The 20,118-nt window shown below is 42.4% G+C and overlaps 1 protein-coding gene across 5 annotated transcripts in view; it reads left to right on the top strand.

Moving 5' to 3' along the window:
- Window positions 1-19,912, top strand: part of LOC311227043 (ATP-dependent 6-phosphofructokinase, platelet type-like) — a 234,266-nt gene extending 214,354 nt beyond the window's left edge. For all 5 annotated transcript variants that reach the window (XM_084312556.1, XM_084312558.1, XM_084312555.1 and 2 more), the window contains 3 exons: window positions 2,857-2,956; window positions 4,282-4,387; window positions 18,658-19,912. In XM_084312556.1, the coding sequence (XP_084168682.1) occupies window positions 2,857-2,956; window positions 4,282-4,387; window positions 18,658-18,811 (360 nt within the window). In that variant the 3' untranslated portion in view covers window positions 18,812-19,912. The remainder of the gene's footprint in view (window positions 1-2,856; window positions 2,957-4,281; window positions 4,388-18,657) is intronic.
- The last annotated feature ends 206 nt before the right edge of the window (window positions 19,913-20,118 follow it).

Here is a 20,118-nt window from a genome sequence, read left to right on the forward strand (position 1 = left end):
ATAGTAGATAGTAGCATAGACATAGTATAGTAGCATAGACATAGTAGCATAATAGCATACTATGATTAGTGTGGGGGACCTGGCTTTAGCCAGGTCACTTGCCACACTATAGTAATCTATACTCTTTTTATTCTTCTTCTTTATTCTTTATTCCGCCGATTTTGCCAACAAAACTCCTCCCATGAGCGTTCGCATTGATACATGTGAAAGGTATCAAAACAACCGGCGTGCTCCAACTCGAGTGTCTATTACTTTTCGGACAGTTTCACCGCACCGTTTGGCTACGAATCGACTTTAAACGGGAAAATTTCGGGTCCCATTGGGAATGAATGGCAAGTTAGAGTGGAGGAGGTGAAATAATTTTTTTTCCACCACCTTGGGTAAATTGCGACAGTGATCTCAATTTTGGACGTAGAAAAACACATCAAAACGATGACACGGCTGTGGCCTCGCTCACAAAAGAAAAATAAATGGAATTGGACATTTCTATCTCAACTGATGACCATTTGTTTGAAGGTTCTCCTCCCCATAGACACCAATGTGTTCCCACTCTAAGAAAAGGCAGATTTTATCGCTTTTCCCCTTGTGTTCTGATCGTCACCGGGGCCACAATTGTCGACGGAATGACACAATATCGCACACAACCCTTCACATATCCCTTCAAGTGCTCATCTGAAAGTCACAACGCTTCATCTCTTATCGTTTGCTTTTAATCATCGTGAGAATGCAGTCATGCATCTGCCCTCATTTAAATACATTGGGTCGAAAGTCCAAGTAATTCGTGCCTAATTAGTGGTAACAGGTGTGTGGCTCATGGCTACAGCTGACCTGCCAATGACCTCTCATGGAGTTAACCCTTAATCACCCCTCTGTGTAGCAGTACTGAATTGATTGACAGCGCCCTCTGTCTTGCGGGTTGTGTCATTGTACTCAGTAGGGATGTCCTCTTTCATTGGTCTATGTTGACCCATTGTACTCGGTAGGGATATCCTCTTTCGTTGACCACTCCCCCGATTCTTAGACCACACCCCCTTAGGCCACACCCCCTTAGTGTATCTCTTGAACCGCTTGTCGTAGAGACTTGCGGGTTGTGCCATTGGACTCAGTAGGGATATCCTCTTTCATTGGTCGATGTTGACCACTCCCCCAATCCTTAGACCACACCCCCTTAGGCCACACCCGCTTAGTGTATCTCTCGAACCGTTTGTCGTAGAGACTTGCGGGTTGTGCCATTGTACTCAGTACAATAGTGTGTGTAAGTGTGCTAGTGTAATAGTGTGTAATAGTGTGCTAGTGTAATAATGTGTAATAGTGTAATAGTGTGTAATAGTGTGTAAGTGTAATAGTGTGTAATAGTGTAAGTGTGTAATAGTGTAATAGTGTAATAGTGTGTAATAGTGCATAATAGTGTGTAATAGTGTGTAATAGTGTAATAGTGTGTAATATTGTAATAGTGTAAGTGTGTAATAGTGTGTAATAGTGTGCTAGTGTAATAGTGTGTAATAGTGTCCTAGTGTAATAGTGTAATATTGTGTAATAGTGTGCTAGTGTAATAGTGTAAGTGTGTAATAGTGTAATAGTGTAAAAGTGTAATAGTGTGTAAGTGTGCTAGTGTAAGTGTGCTAGTGTAATAGTGTGTAATAGTGTATAATAGTGTGCTAGTGTAATAGTGTGCTAGTGTAATAGTGTGTAATAGTGTAAGTGTAATAGTGTGTAATAGTGTAATAGTGTGTAATAGTGTAATAGTGTGTAATAGTGTAATAGTGTAATAGTGTGTAATTGTGTAATAGTGTAATAGTGTGTAATTGTGTAATAGTGTTATAGTGTGTAATAGTGTAAGTGTGTAATAGTGTGCAATAGTGTGTAATAGTGTAATAGTCTAATAGTGTGTAATAGTGTAAGTGTGTAATAGTGTAATAGTGTGTAATAGTGTAATAGTGTGCTATGCGACTTGCGGGTTGTGTCATTGCACTCAGTAGGGATATCCTCTTTCATTGGTCTATGTTGACCACTCCCCCTATCATTAGGCCACGCCCCCTTTTGTATCTTTTGAACCGTTTGTCATAGAGACTCACGAGAGACCCTCTCCCGTTGGCCGGCGGTGCACAGGCGTCACCCACATTTTCACAATTTCCCCCGCGCGGAATTGTCTAGTTTGATTTGATTTTTATTTGGAAATTACAAACACATCATAAAAACAAATTATCATGACCGATTTTGTTTTCCTGAGGATATCACCTAAAAGCATTAATTAAAACACTTAGTTCCAAGGTGGTCCTCGATGGAAGACATAAAAACATATAAACATAAAAACACAGCACACATGTCAACTCTAGCCCTGTAATCTGTAATTTTCTGCCCTATGGCTGCTGAAATATTTGCTCTTCCCATAATTTAGCCTTTACCTTTGTTTTAAAAATGCTTTTGGTTTGACTTTGTTTGGTAGGCAGAGGTAGTTCATTCCAAAGTACAACACATTTGTTAAAAAAAAAAAAAAAAAAAAAAAAAAAAAAAAAAGAGCTTCTTGCTATCTTACTTTTAACTTTAGGAACACTGCAAGACATAATGCTAGCTCTCTAGTGTTATGATTGTGTAGCTCTCTTACCCTGGGCCCTGTCGTTAACAATGTTATACATGTGGTTTAGCTTAAGTTGTTTCACTCTTTTATCTACTGGTAATAGTTCTACATAATAGTACATAATAGTAAAAGACAGTAAGAAAGCTATTTATTTATTCAGGTATTGGCACACACACACAATTATTAACTCATTCATTGAAGGATATTAATAGCTTCTCCTCAAAGTAACAGATGAAAGCATGAGTAGAAGATGAATGTCTCTCTCCTTCTTGTTACAGGGAGGGGCTCCCTCCCCGTTCGACAGGAACTTTGGCACTAAGGTCGCTGCTAAAGCCATTCAGTGGATTTCCCGCAAGCTCAAAGAGTCATACAAAGAAGGTGATCCATTCTCCATGCTTTTACTACCAGGTTCCCAGTGGTGGAGAGTAACCAAGTGTTTTTTTCTCAAGTACTGTACTTAAGTACAAATATGAGCTACTTGTACTTTACTTGAGTATTTACATTTTAGGGAACTTTCAAAGGAAATATTGTACTTTTTACCCCACAACATTTATCTGAACCCATCAGTTACTAGTTGAAGATTGTATGAAGATTATATACTTTCACATTTGAAACCTGTCAACTTCAAAAGGACATAGAGCAGCATAACTGGACCACATACCACTTAAGATAACCTTTAATCAGAGCAGCATAACTGGACCACATACCACTTTACCATCACCTTTAATCAGAGCAGCATAACTGGACCACATACCACTTTAACATCACCTTTAGAGGTCAATGGATCGAGGTTTGAATTCCAAGCACTGGAATACACAAACATCATGTAGAATGCATACTTTTACTTTAGATACTTAAGTACATTCAAATACATCTCTACTTTTACTCAAGTAGAATTTGAATGGAGGACTTTTACTTTTACAAGAGTACTCATTTATCTGGGTATTTCTACTTTTACTTAGTTAAGTAAAGGAACTGTGTACCTCTTCCACCACTGCAGTCACTCTTACACATTCTCTCATTGGGCCTAACCTCTAGTGAATGAAATAGTGAAATTACACTATTCCCCCTTGAACCTTCTCTATACGTTTGTGTTTATTTGTCACTGCATTAGCATAATAATAATAATGACTTGAATACAATTTATATAGCGCCTTTCATTTCCAAGGCGCTTTACACAAAAAAAGGGGGAGGGGAGAGGATAACGGTGACCTAAACTAAGAAACAAAATACGAAAACAGAACAGAGCAAACAGAACAAACAATGAATAGGATGCTCAGGAGCATCAGAGACCATATGCCTGCGTGAAGATAGGTCTTCAGCAGGTTTTTAAGATAATTGACATTTCGGATGTCCATGGGGAGGGAGTTCCAAAGGGTGGGGGCAACCACACTATAAGCCCTGTCCCGAAGGTCCGCAACCTGGCTTGTGGGATGGTAAGTAAGCCTGTGTCAGAGGAGTAGAGATTCTGGGAGGGGGTGTAGGTGTGGAGAAGGTCGGATAGGTATTGAGGGGCGGTGGTGTGTAGGGATTTATATGTGAGCAGGAGGATCTTGAAGGTGACACGAGATTTTACAGGGAGCCAGTGAAGTTGTATGAGGGTGGGGGTGCTGTGCTTGTTTTAGAGTGCTGTCTTGCCTGTGCTGTAAGTCGTGGATGCTAGTGTGCGTGTGTGTGACCTATTGACCTTTACCTCTGTACAGGGAAAGTGTTTGTGAACACAGAGGACTCCGCGTGTTTGCTGGGAATGCGTCGCAGAGCCATGGTCTTCCAGCCAGTGGTGCAGCTGCGAGACGAGACTGATTTTGTGTAAGACTGTCCTAAAATATTCTATTGGGCTTGCACATGTATGGGGAAAATAACATTTTAGGGCGGTCAATATTAATGTGTACATTTATTAAGATTCATTTGAAAACCATAAGGCGTTAAGAACAATTTGTGCAATTAATTACGGGACTGCAGCCCCTAAACAGATTTAGGTATTTATTTATATATATATATATATACCGTATATATATAAAAAAAATATATACATGCGTTAACACGATTAATACAAGCAAATCATGTGTCTACAGAATTGTCATTCTACCTAATTGTTTAGTGGTTGACAGCCCTATAGCATTTCCATCCATTTTTTTAGTCAAGCTCCTTCAATCGTATTGAATGTTACGTGAGAGAAAAGTTAAACATGTGTTGCGTTTCAATTCTGGGTTTAAGTATAGACTAAATTGTATAATAGAATATAGATTGAGAAGACAATACATGTATGACATCATAGTCCTGTATATTCATTTGTCAAAAGGTTTATGAACGAGGCTCGGCCTTGACCGCTCGGCTTGATCATAGATATATATAACTAGATGGTGCAAGGCGGAGTCTCCAGCATAGTTCACCGGCGGCCATCTTGTCACAGGCAGCATGCCCACTCATAACATGAATGTCTATGGTGCATGTACTATTGAAATAACCATAGCTTGCTCAATTTTCAACCCATTTACAAATGTTATCTCAATAGTAATACCTCTAACGACAACAGGAGGCACTGCTCTAAAGGAAGTCGGTGATTTCAAATACCTGGGCTCGTGGGTCAACTCGTCCGAGCAAGACCTTAAAGTGAGGAAGGCACTTGCGTGGAGGGCTCTGAACGGCATGACCAGTGTGTGGAAATCCAACCTCTCCGTCAAATCAAGCTAAATTTCTTTCATGCAACAGTTGAGTCTGTCCTTTTGTATGACAGTGAATGCTGGACCCTGAAGCCCACCCTGCAGAAGTCCCTGGATGGGTGCTACACCAGAATGATGCATGTGGTGCTCAACATCAACAGGGATGAGCATGTCACTAATGCAAACTTGTATGGGGGGGTGCTAAGCAGGGGCGGATTTAGGATTGTAGGAGATCCGGGGCTTAGCCTTTAGCGTATACCACCACCTTAAAGCGGACAAAAGGCACTAGAGAACACTTAAATTCACACCCTTTAATTAATGAAGCAAACAATAATAATAATAATAATAATAATAATAAACTGTATTTGTATAGCACCTTTCATACAAGAATTGCAGCTCAAAGTGCTTCACAGCAGTAAAAAAAAGACGGGCATAAAATGAGCACAACATTGGCAGATCAAGAGCAATGCATAAAGTGCAGAGACATAAAGCATAAAATAGATAGCAGCAAAATAGACAAAGTCAAGGTAAGACATAGAACATTAAATCACATCGTTTTTCATATTAGGATCTAAGATCTAGGGTTAACTCGCCGAACGTTGAGTGCCAGGACCCCCGAAAACCAGAGTATAGTCGGGTTTTCATCGTTGTTTCTTTTATGCGATATTTCCATTCATAAAGACATGCCGGCAGCCTGTGTTATCACTGGGGATGGGTCTGAGATCTCAAAAGTCCAATACCGCCGCCTAACGGCCACTATTGCACTCCATTTGAAACGATGTGGCTTGGTGTCTGGGCCTAGCTGCGGCCTGCAGGCGGGGTCTAACTACTCGGTCAAGCCAAACGCTTATAACGCATGCATCGACGAGGGTCGGGTTCATGATCAATGCTGGATTACGTTGGCACCTTGATCGACATCAATACTTGGAATGGTGATCAGATAATTGGAATATTCTTTTCGGGACAGATCCTGGTCAAGGTAAGGACTATATGGTATCAATATTGCGTTGATCCAAAAATTCCTTCTTGCTGATCAGGGTGTATGTGTGGCGATCAAAGCATAAACATAATACCGATAATCTAAATTTGATTTGAGAACAGTAGCTAGTCCAGGGAAGAAACGATAACGCGTTTACTAGAATACACGTTGCCGGCCATTACGAAGCATTTTGGAAATGACACCAGACCACCCTGAAACTACACTCATATTCACGACGGTATAAAACGGAAATGTATGGATGGAAAAATTATCTGTTTTTTGCATCTTGACCGGAAGAAACTCAATGACAATCGACTATATTATTAGATCCATAGCTATAATATATAATATAGCTTTAGGCCTGCAAACACAGCCACGTATCCCCATGTTAAAAGGCGCTGGCCTTTCAACAGTAACAGTAACCCGCCATCTGGCGCTGAAAGTGTTAATAGGCGTCTGTTTACGGTTTGATTATCACTGATACAAAGTAAAATAGTGCAGTGCAAAAAAAAGTTAGTAAAATAGAATAAAATAATGCAATAGTGCATTGCAATAAAATAGTTATCATCGTATTTTTTCGGGAGGCCGGTAAGGAGTGCATTACAGTAGTCAAGTCGGCTTGAGATAAAGGCATGGATCTGGTTTTCAGCGTCCTTTTGATTTATAAATGGCCGTACTTTAGCTATGTTTCTAAGGTGGAAGAATTGTTTTTGTCAACTTGTTGATTGTGATTTAAAGCTTAGGTCTGAGTCTACCATAACACCAAGACTTAACTCACTCAAATACAGTTAGCAGCTGGATAGACTACAGATGGAAATTAGCTTCTGCTAAATCTGGTGCAAACATATTTTCATGTAACAATGAATAATTGTCAATTTTTTTATTTATTTTTAAGTAGATTCGGGGCTTTTCAGAAAACATTCAGGGCTTGAGCCCAGGTAGCCACCCCCTAGCCGCGCCCCTGGTGCTAAGGGTGAGCGAGAAAGTGGCAGTCAGGAGAATGAGGCTGGCAGGTCACTGCCAGAGACACCATGAGCTGCCAACCAGCAAACTTGTGCTGTAGGAGCTAGGTTGCCACCTTTCACTAATAGAAATAAGGGACACCTTTCACAGAGCGTGCGCTATTTTTTTCTTTTACTTTATTTCGGTTTTAGGGTTAGGGTTATGTTATTTAATTATTTTGGGGAGCCAGCCCCCCAAACTCCTGAAATGCATAGAAAACAAACAGTCAGCACTGTTGTAGCTGAGGTTGTGTTTAACCGTGTGGTATGCCTGTGTCACCTCAGCTGCAGTAACCTAGAGCATAGCTGTCAACCAACCCGTTTTTCCCGGGATTGTCACATATTTCAACCTTCCTTCCCGCCGTCATCACGTTCCCGTTTTTTTTTTTTTTTTAAACTTTTTACCAAATAGCTGCAATTCCCCTCCGTGACGAGGTGGCAGCAGTGTAGATTAGAACGTTTCTCCTCCTCCTCCTCCTCCTCCTCCTCCTCCTCCTCCTCCTCCTCCTCCTCCTCCTCCTCCTCCTCCTCCTCCTCCTCCTCCTCCTCCTCCTCCTCCTCCTCCTCCTCCTCCTCCTCCTCCTCCTCCTCCTCCTCCTCCTCCTCCTCCTCCTCCTCCTCCTCCTCCTCCTCCTCCTCCTCCTCCTCCTCCTCCTCCTCCTCCTCCTCCTCCTCCTCCTCCTCCTCCTCCTCCTTCTTCTTCTTCTTCTTCTTCTTCTTCTTCTTCTTCTTCTTCTTCTTCTTCTTCTCCTCCTTCTTCTTCTTCTTATTGGCGGTTGGCACTAAAGTGTTGGTGCATTACCGCCACCTACTGAAATTGATTTTGGAGCTAGATGGATTATGCACATGACAATCACTATTCTACACTACTCTATATCCTACCACTCAAACCTGTACTATTTAGAAAATAAAAAAGTGCCCTATACCCCACATTCCCTGAACTCAGTCGCAACACTTCTCTTAGCTCCAGCTTGATGTGGTCTCTCTCTAACCTTTCTTTGAGGATCCGTCTCTCTTCCCTATACTTACTACACTCCACTAACACATGCTCCACTGTTTCCTGCCTACTGCAATACTCACACCTACCCGTCTCATGCTTGCCCATTATCCAGCATCCTAAGTGTACTATTTAGCCCTGTGTGTCCTAATCTCATTCTTGATACAATCACTTCTTCCCTCGTACCCCTACCCCCACTTCTCAACTTCCCTACTGCCCTCTGGATATTATAAAACTGCCTACCTTTACTTCCTCTATCCCACTCCTCCTGCCACTTCTTTTTCATTTCATATTTAACTACACTCTTAACTTCTGCCTTGCTGTACCTCACTTCCATACTTACTTCTACTCTACTAGCTGCTTCCTTAGCAAATGTATCCGCCAGTTCGTTCCCCTCCACCCCTATATGTGCTGGCACCCATATGAAACACACATCTGCGCCTACCTGAGATGGCGCCGCAACAACCGGCTGCCTGTCTGTGCGCTCCGTCGAGACTGTGCTTACTTTTGTTAATATTTATAGTTTTAAGAGTTTTGTTTGTACCAACTGTTGGTGCATTTAATGTGTATGACCGTCAGTCACTCATAGACATTGGATTACGGGAAATTTACCAACTGGATTACTCTCTGGATCAGCTCTCTGAACCACAACAATGGCCTGTTGAGATCTTGAGAACATCAGGACCATACCTCGACCCACGGAACAAAGGGACCAGGCGTCGAGGAAGGAGCGGGTGTCCGTAACAGATTGAGAACCAGGCGACACCGAACGCCACTACCCAGTATATTGCTAGCCAATGTACAATCAATAGACAATAAACTTGATGACATCAGAGCAAGGATTCAATTCCAAAGAGACGTTAAAGAACATTAACATTCTCTGCTTCATCGAGACGTGGTTGACGCCGGACGTCCCAGACCACGATATTCAACCGGCCAATCACTTCTTCATTCACCGCAAGGATAGAACAGCAGAATCCGTAAAACAGCGTGGAGGTGGAATAGCCTTCATGTTGAACAACAATTGGAGCGATCCAACCAACGTGAAGGAACTTTCGAACCACTGCTCCCCCAACCTGGAATATATATCCATCAAGTGTCGGCCTTTCTTCCTCCCGAGGGAGTTAACGTCGATCATCCTGGTCGGAGTGTATATTCCACCACAAGCAAACACTGGTGACGCACTCTCGAAGCTCCACGACGAGGTAAACAAACTCCAGGCAGCTAACGTTGATGCTGCTATTGTGGTTGTGGGTGATTTCAATAGCGCCAATCTGAGAAAGGTATTGCCGGACTTCTATCAGCATGTGACTTGTAACACCAGAGGCGGTAACATTTTAGACCACTGTTACTCGCAATTCAAGTGTGGATACAAGGCTCATTCTGCTAGTGGCTTCGGAAAATCTGATCATGCGGCCATCTTTCTTTCACCAAAATATAAACAAAGGATCAAGAGCGCCCCGGTAGTCTCGCGAGAGGTGCAGAAATGGGATGTGGAGTCAGAGGAGACGCTACAGGCTGCACTTGAGTGTACAGACTGGAGCGTGTTCCGTGACAACACAGATAACATTGATGACTACACGGAGACAGTGCTGGACTTTGTTCGTACTTTGGTGGAAGAAACAATCCCCACTACCATAATTAGTTTACCCAAATCAAAAGCCCTGGGTAGACAAATCCGTCCGTGAGGCTCTGAAAGCGCGCACCACAGCATACAACACCGGGCTGGTGCCAGGCAACATGAATGACCACAAGGTGGCGCGATACAACGTAAGGAGGACAGTAATAGAGGCAAAACGGCGCTACAGGAATAAAATTGAACTTCAGTTTGAACAGGCTGACTCCAGAGCTATGTGGCAGGGCCTCAAAACGATGGCAGACTACAAAGGCACCTCCCTCAAACTGAACAGTGACATCTCCTTAGCAAATGATCTCAATACATTCTATGCAAGGTTTGAGGCTGGGAATAACACCAGCCTACAAGCCACGGAAATGGGGGGGGGGGGGGGGTCTGCTGATGGAGACTCAGTGTTCAGGGTAACAGAGCATGAGGTGAGGTGGACCTTTAAAAAATCAGGAAGGCAGCAGGACCGGACGGCATCCCCGGCCGCGTCCTAAAAGTCTGTGCCGACCAACTGGTCCACGGAGGACGCCATAGCCCATGTGCTGCACACAGCAGCATCACACCTGGACAAGAGGCAGGGGAACTATGTGAGAATGCTATTTATCGACTACAGCTCAGCATTCAATACCATAGTCCCCTCCAAACTCATAACCAAGCTCAGGGACCTGGGCTTGAACTATGACCTCTGCCAGTGGGTCTTGGACTTCCTGACGGGCAGACCCCAGGTGGTGAGAGCAGGCAACTGCACCTCCTCATCCATCACCCTCAACATAGGGGCCCCCCAGGGCTGTGTTCTGAGTCCCCTCCTCTACTCCCTGTACACACATGACTGTGTGGCACAGCGGAACAACAACAAAATCATCAAATTAGCTGACGACACAGTAGTGGTGGGCCTGATCTCTGCAAACGACGAGAGGGCCTACCTGGAAGAGGTCCTGACGGGATGGTGCCAGGAGAACAGCCTCTCACTGAACGTCAGCAAAACAAAGGAGATGATTGTGGACTTTAGGAGGTCGGGGGTCAGGGACTACAGCCCCCTCAGCATCGACGGGGCACCGGTTGAGAGAGTGAACAGTTTTAAGTACCTCGGAGCCCACATATCCGAGGACTTGACATGGACCACACACATTGACAGTGTTGTGAAGAAGGCACGACAACGCCTCTACTTCCTCAGGCGCCTAAGGAAGTTCCAAGTCAGTCAGAAGATCCTTAAGAACTTCTATTCATGTACAATAGAGAGCATCCTGACTGGCAATATCACCTCCTGGTTTGGGAATAGCACCGCACAAGACCGAAGCAGACTACAGAGAGTGACACGTTCAGCCGAACGCACAAGTGGAGGGGGGCTTCCCACCCTCCAGAACATTTACAACAAGCGGTGCATGGGTAAGGCTAAGAGAATCATCAAGGACTCCAGCCACCCAAACAACTGCCTCTTTGAACTGCTGCGGTCAGGCAAGCAATACCGGAGTCTCATGGCAAGCACAGAAAGACTCAGAAGAAGCTTCTATCCCCAGGCCATCAGGCTGCTCAACGAACAATAACACTATGCAACAACCATCAAATGCACAGCACACACATCCACACGCACACACTCACTTTAAACAAACAACACACTGCAGCACCCACTCTCCACACTTTAAAACACCTAAACACACTTTATATTTATTGGTAAAGGATTTGCACTACAACCCATGTAAATTGTACCTAAATTGTACCTCATCCCATTTCTGCTTTGCACTATATAGTATTGTATATTAGTACATTGCATAGGATATTGTATGGTAACTCAGTTACTTCTATTCTGCATCGAACATTGTACATATGTATATACTGAACACTGACTTCTATTTTTACTTCTATTTTACATGCTATACTATTTTATTTCATACTTATCTTGTCTAGCACAGTCTCTGGAACGTAACAGTAAGAAGCATTTTGTATAAAAGTATTCTGTACTTCTGTATGACAACTATTCAAGAAACTTGACTTGAACTTGAACCCTCCTTACCCTAAACATCGCCTGCGCTATTTCTAAAATAATGTCCTGCCTTGATTCTGACTGCGTGTTCTTTATACTCACTAATGCACTGCTTGAGTCTGACGCTTGATTGATTGATTGATTGAAAAGTTTATTAACAGATTGCAGAATGGGTACAGTACAGTACAGCTCAATACATACAATTGTTAAGAGGATGCAGACCTGAGAGACTTTCGTCTTGTTTCCATCAGGGTCCCCCATTTTCAATTCATCATATGACACACACGACATACAGATAGACAGTACTGCTACATCTATACATTTATGACATACCAGATTTTCAAATACAGTACTGTTTGTGATACTAAAAAAATCCAGAAAAATAGTGTATATACATTTGACATAGAAACTGTGCATTGGGGGAGGTTGGGTAGGTGGGGTGGGGCTGTACATTGGAGGTGGGGGGGGGGTTGGGTAGGGGGGGGGACGACACTGTACATTGGAATACTGACATACATTTGACATAGAAACTGTACATTGGAGGAGGTTGGGTAGGTGGGGTGGGGTTGGGTGGGGCTGTACATTGGAATACTGACAAAGCCATGCTTGGTCTTTATTGTACAACTGGGTTAGGACATTTGTAGGGGCCAGTTTTGAATTGCAGTCTCCCGTAGGTGTTCTTTGAGAGTGTTTTTGAAGGTGGGTAGTGATTCACATTCCTTTACAGCTTTGGGTAGGGCGTTCCACATTGTTGTGGCATAATTGCGAAACGTGTTTAGTCCCTTGTTTGAGCCGAATCTGGGTTTTACATGATTTGTGGAGCTCCCTCTGGTGTTGTGATCGTGGTATTCACTGACCTTTGGGAAGTATTTTTAACACCTTTAACAAGTATTATTAACACCTTGCTTGGCTTAATTGTTTCCACCCAATTGATAGCTAACAAAATAGCCATTAACTCACCCGTGTATACCGACAATTTATTACTCACCCTCTCCTTTACCATGATATCTACTTCTGGGCTTACAAATGCAACCCCCACCTTGCTACTGATTGTCTTTGATGAGTCTGTGTACACTTTAATCTGCTCTCCATACTTCATTTCTATATACCTATTGACTTCATACTTATCCAACACTTCCTCACCTCTTTCCCTCCTTCTTTCCAATAAATGAAAATCTACCTCCACCTCCTCAAACAGCCATGGTGGAACATCAGACAATGGTACCGTCGGGCTTATCTCCATCTCCCCTATCCCTATCTCGCTACTTTCATTCCCTATTGTCCACCCAAAACTCTTAAACTCGTTCTTTTCTTTTTCTTGACATGATAATAATACCTTTTGCGTGGGGTGACTATCCTTATGGCCCTTTAAGTTTACAGAATACATTAATGCTATTTGCTTCCGTCTGAAATCCAAAGGTGCTTCATTCAGAGAAGCATCTTCTTCTTCTTATTTGAATTTCCGGCAGTGTAGACGCATCGTGACGTATTACTGCCCTCCGCAATTCTTTTTATGGGCTCTTCTTCTTCTTCTTCTTCTTCTTCTACTGGACCCCGTCATCAACTACATTGTCCATTGGAGTGCAGCTAATGCTGCTACTTCCTGTCTGAGCCCCCCTCCGCGGGACCCTCCTTGCCCCCTGCGATCTTATTCTGGGCTGCTTTATCCCTCTTAGCCCCCTCAGCCAATTCGCTAACCACCTCCTCCCAGTCCAGACCTTCCACTCCCAGATGTTGAACCGCTATCCTAACAATCATCTTCACCATCTCTGTTCTACCCTTAGCCTCTGCCATACCAGTAACTACCCCTGCCACGAAGGCCACAATACCTAATTTCTCCTCCCTTCCCCTCTCTCTTTCCTCCTGCTCTACCCTCTCTGTCAAATGCCCTCCTTCAACCCCCTGCACCCTTTCTTGGCTGCCCTGTCCTACCCTGCTAACCGCCTCAGCATACGACAACTTACCCTCCCTTCTCACTCTCCGATCCGCAACCTCCTTCTTCATCACCTCACACCCCCTAAACGCTACACTATGCTCCCCACCACAACTACAGCACATCGGCTTCACTCCCTCTCCACACTTCCCATATTCATGTTCCCCGCCACACCTAGCGCACCTCAGCCCCTTCCTACACGTGGTAGCTATGTGGCCAAACTCCTGGCACCTATAGCACCTAAGAGGATCCTGAACAAATTCCCTAACCCTATACATCCTACGCCCTACAAACACCTCCCTAGGAACAGCCCCACCCTCAAACTTAATCACTACCGTCTCCGTCACTGCCCTCTCTGCTCCCCTCTTCATCCTTTCTGCACTCAATCCTTTCTTCTTCTTCTTCTTCTTATTTGAATTTCCGGCAGTGTAGACGCATCGTGGCGTATTACTGCCCTCCACAATTCTTGCTTCGCCCACACTTGAGAAAGTTTACACTCCTCTTCTTCAAAACACATTTCTATCGTCTCTGTCTCCTTCTTCTCTGCTCCTCTTGTCATACAATCACAATACAAACATCATCTCCTCTCTTGGAGGGCCCCCCCAAGAGGGGGAACCCTCCATCTCATCGCTGCACTGGCAAAGTGGGGTTGTTCCCGGAGAGCTCACTCTCGGCCGTGGTTTCTCAGTGTATAATGTATGGTGCTCTCCCTCAACATGCGAGTAGGGTGAGACAACACCATTCTTTAGTCCAAATAATACCCTACTTTATACTATATTATTGTCATTTGTTTAATGTAAAGTCAGTCTTACATTGGCACTGCTTTAACGTTTGCATTTACCCATAATCCATCGCTGTATTAGATGTGCCAGTATAACTTTTGTAATATGAATGAAGAGCAAAATGTAAAGTTAATCAATACACAATGAAACAATATCTTTATCTATATCACATGTCAAAACTACTTTAATAAAAGAAGATTTCCGTTTTTCATTTCTACTCATTCATACAAAACAAGACAGCAATTCTACTTCTGCATGCACCGGGAGAGTTGATAGAATGGACATTGCTGTTCTTAGGAAATGTTGCACATGGTGGAAATAATGGAAATTAACATTATTAACATTAACATTTAGTGTATGTTTAAAGTTGATACATTGAGGCATGGTAGAATTTCACTTTATATTACAGCAGTATCCGTTTTTAACATTACAATTAGTGTCTGACACTATAGACACATGTTAAAAGTCAACTTTGTAATTTTCCAATTTGTGCAAGACATACAGAAAAATTTAATTACATGCCCCCCTTCCCACGGTGTATATAAAAAGAGACAATAAACACAAAAGTAACATAGGACATAATATACAACACACAGGACTATGTACAATATAAACAGTGCCTACAATTAAATTAATTAATTAATTAAATAAGAGGTAAAAAATAACTTAGTGTAAATATTCTTTAATTTGTGTCAACGTTATAAAAATCCTATTGTATTCAACAAATTAATTATGATACACCACAATGTGCCCTTTCTATCTATTCTAAATCTATGGCCTCACGATTCCACGGCTGCGCAGTGCAGACAATATAATAATATACACACGAGGGGGAGGAGACTACATTGGGAGGGGGCGGGCCGGGGGGAAGGGGGCGGGGCGAAATATCCGGTTTTTCAAATGCCAATGTTGACAGCTATGACTAGAGGGGAGGAGTGGGATGATACAATTTAAATGAAATGAAATTGAACAGTATGACTTTTATATTGTTGTTTGAACACTATTTATTTATTTATGTTTAAGTATTTATTTAAGTATTTTTGCATTTATGTATTTATGAATTCTATTATTTATGTATTTATTAACTGTTAATCCATTATGAATAATTCCGTTTTCCAGATGAGCATAACAACATACAAGTTTAAATGGGCACACCATTTAATTATATTGATTAATAATAATTTAATATAAATACATGTTTATTTATTAGACTTTAAAAACTCAACATTAATGAACAATCAACCATATTAGTCAACTGAAATAGCCTAGACCAGGGGTGGCCAACCAGTCAGAGACTAAGAGCCACAAAAATTACTGTGGTACCACAAAGAGCCACACCATATACCAGCGTTTCTCAACCTTTTTTTTTCAGTCACGGCACCCTTCATGTGTTTATAGGTCTCACCCTCTGGCCTCTGAAGTTGCTAATGTCTTTTTTATTTGGGCCTCACAGGGTTAAAAGTACCCTGTGAGACCCACGGTTGCAAAATTACAAAATCACTTTTAGCCATTTAAAAAATGTTAAAGGGGAACTATTTTACTATTTCTTTCACTATTTGGGCACTTTTACACAATTCCTGTGAGTCTATGGAACACCTAGGTTTTTTTCAAAAAAAAAAATATTTCGAATCAAGTACTCAAAAACCGCATTTTTCTACCTCAAGATCTTAAGCCGTTTTGAGGCTGGGCTTCAACCACTGTGTGGCCTGGTGCCAACTGCCACATTATTATGCAGCTGAGAAATCTCTGACATCACAGATATGCACATTTTCAGATGACTAAGTTCAGTGAGGGTGAATATTGTGAGAGGAGAATTGGAAGAATGCGCCAATATGAGAATTAGAGACATAGATCCTATTAATATAAGTCCACATAGCTAAGAAACAATGGTAAACACTGAAAAAGGCCATTTATGAGATAGTTCCCCTTTAAGCACATGTATAGTCAATTGGTCCTGTTGTTCAGCCTCACAATGCTATTTGATAGTAAATGTGTTTATATGTCCCACCCTCTGGCCTCTGAAGTTGCTAATGTCTTTTTAATTCGGGCCTCACAGGGTTAACCTCTTAAGCCCGAGATATACAGTAAAAGTGTATATTTTCAGCATTACGTTTGTTTACCAATTATTTTAACTGTTATTAGTGAAATATAAGATTATAGAAATCTCAGGGCATTGAGTCGGAAACCGGCGTGGAAGTGGCACATCCAAAAGTGAGTGTAGTCTTTTGAAGGAAGAGACTCAGGGCTTTCAAATTTCGAAAAACTACCCTACCCAGCTCACACCAGCCCCTGTCAATCATCTGACTTCTGGATTAACTTTTTTATTTCTCTTATTTTTTGGGATCATCTCCCACAAACTTGAACGTTATTGCCATAAAACAGAACGCAGTTAGTTTCTCTATCTTTCTGTGAACGTCTTGCAAAAAACGGTGTTGCAATATGATAAAAAATGGTGGAGAAATTTACATTATAAAAAAGATGGCAGAATTCAGTACTGTATCTACAAAACCTTCTGTTTAATCATCTTCCCTTTATTAATTTGCTTAGATTTTTCAGGTCTGTAAATTTTAGCATGGTGTTATTCACAGTCAAAGATAAAAAACTTTTTAAATAGAATTGATATTCTCCTTTGGTTCATTACAATTTACTCAAGCCTAGTAACAGACACACTATTTCTGACACTGATCCATATATGTCCCTAGATTCAGATACCAAGAACATGCAAATGGATCATTTAATTTTTTTTGTAAATGTTTATTCTACGTCCTTATGGAATGAGTGACATAAAAAAAAAAGTAAAAAAGATTTTTTTTTATGGATGGAAGAGCCGCACATTGACGGGCAAAGAGCCGCATGCGGCTCGCGAGCCGCGGGTTGGCCACCCCTGGCCTAGACTATGCCCACATCAGCAGCCAATATGTAGGCTCCTGGCTGCCAGGGCAGGTAAATAGAAATACTGACATCTAGTTAAAAACACAACCAGATAAATAAGATGTAATATCCCATACCGAATCAATCTCAGGAGATGTTTCAGTCATGAAGAACTGTGAAACCTGTGCTTGGGTCCTCTGAGTTCTTATATTTCTGGAATATTTTTGTTCTCCTGAGGCATGCTGTTTGACGTCAGTCAGTCCACCATGCGCCACAGAAAACACACACCTACACACTTTGCAGTTTGCTTTATAAACATCTCCACTGACGCTATCAAGCCAGGGGTTTGCCAGTTCCCACTCAGGTCTGTACTTCTGGAGGTGTTTTGTCTTTTTAGGATGCGGTGGAGTGTCTGCTGTACACATTTTCAAACAGCCCGGTGATGCAGTGACTGAGCTGAGCAGAAGTAACTTGAGGATTGGCACAACGGCACAGAACGTTGTAGCAACGTGAAAGCGCAAATTCTCATTGGTCGTGAGCTGCTGAGTGCACGCCCATCATACCAGAGTTGCCAAGTCTGTTTATTTTCCGCAACTTTTGGACACAATTTTGCTTGTTTTTGGCTTGTTTTTGTAGGTCGGCTGGCTCATTTCTCTCACAATACTGGCAACCTTAAAATACGGGACAAAGTGCATCCCGTATCAGTTCAATACGGAACAAGTCTTTTAGTTTCCAATTACGGGACGATTCCGTATTTAACGGGACGGGTGGCAACCCTAGTGGGAGCCAACACACGGGCATCGATCACGAGGACGTCCCACACTCACCTACGTGGACATACTCAGGAGAGATGAGGGAACAGAAAGCACTGGCGAGCTAGCCAGATGCATGGAGGATCGGGATGACTGGAAGCACCGATGGAGGGCCCGTCCGAGGATGACCTAGATAGATAGATAGATAGATAGATAGATAGATAGATAGATAGATAGATAGATAGATAGATAGATAGATAGATAGATAGATAGATAGATAGATAGATAGATAGATAGATAGATAGACAGACAGACATGCACCATAGACATTCATGTTATGAGTGGGTGTGCTGGTGGCAAGATGGCCGCCATGTGGCAATGTCTGTCTCCATTGGCCAGCAGCGCGGGTGAGTCATCTAGCCTTTATATATGTCTATGGTCTTGATCCTTGATCCTAACTTGATCTGGACTTCGTTCCTTCCTTCCTTCCCATCAGCCACAGGATTCCCAAGGAGCAGTGGTGGCTGAAGCTCCGCCCCCTGATGAAGATCCTGGCCAAGTACAAGACCAGCTACGACATCTCGGACTCCGGTCAGCTGGAGCATGTGACGCGCATCCGACCCAAAGACACCGACGCCTCAGCCATCTGAGTCGCACCGAGCTGCCGCCCCACGTCACTCAAAATGGTCGCTTGGCGTCACCGAGCTAGCCAGCTAACTTAGCGAAATATTCTGATACAACTTTGTATTTTCTAGCGCACCCACCCAAATAATGATATAATTTACCTAGATGACAATCATCTAGATGATTTACTAGAAACGACAAGTTAGAAAATAACAAGCTATAGGATCTATTAGTGAAGCTATCTGGCTAACTTATTTATGCTACATGAACACCGTGTGGAGAAAGACTAGTGATTCTAGAGAGACGGGGTTGAGCGATGGAGCCTTTTGTGTCTAGTTCTCATATTATTTTTTAACAGCACTTTGAATCCCGTAATTTATTCCCAAAAGCTGCTTATATAGAGGCTACATGAGCCAGAAGGATCCCGTTACATAGATGTGAGGCCTTGTTTTTGCTGAAAACCTGGACAGTTGAGGTTCCTTGGATTGGATAGACTGTCTTTATAGTAGTTCAATCTTATAGCCTATTGATTCTATAGTAATTCAATCTTATATTGATTCTTTAGAACAGCAGTCTCCTTAAAACAAGTGAAAGAAACTCCGTTAACAGGGTGCACTTTCACGTTTGTCTCAAATACAGTTCAGCGTGTTTCGAATTTCTAATTAAAAGTGAGCTGAATTGCATTTAAACACGTAAAACCAAATGTTTTGCTTGTTTAAAAAAGAAAAGAATGGTTAAGATGGACATTTCTTTGCAGTGTAGGGAGGCGACTAGCCTACAATCTTCCTTACACTTGAATCCATCGACACACTGCAAGAAGGTTGGAACTGCAAGTTGTTTTGTTCAAGGCATTAGGGGGTCCCGGCCATGTGGCCTCGTCACCTGCTAGTGTGTGCGGTGTGTTGTGTCGTCACCTCTGCTATGTGTCCACGACTGGCTTTATGTGTGGCATCTTAAAAAAAGGGAGTAATTAACCCCCAAAATCATACGAGTAGGTCCCATTGTATTCTGTAGTTTGGCTGTGAAGAGGCGGATGTCTGATATGAGACAATGTGTCATTAACCTTGTTTCAAAGTGTTGACGGTGTGATGAGTGTCCTATCAAAGTATTAAAGCGTTGATGACAGTTATGAGAAATTATGTGTCCTTATCTCTGCGATGATTCCCTGTGACATGATAATTATGGAAGGGATGAAGGGAGAAAGGGTTGAAACAGGGGAGGATACATTATACTTCTATAGGAGAGTAACAATCTCAACACAGAATTGAGAATTCTAAAAACATTAAATCGATACATTGTATTGACATTTAAAACTATTGATTGTTCTCAGTGG

The sequence above is a fragment of the Notolepis coatsorum genome (genome assembly GCF_963971535.1).
Source record: "Notolepis coatsorum genome assembly, chromosome: 4".
NCBI classification, from domain to species: Eukaryota; Metazoa; Chordata; class Actinopteri; order Aulopiformes; family Paralepididae; genus Notolepis; species Notolepis coatsorum.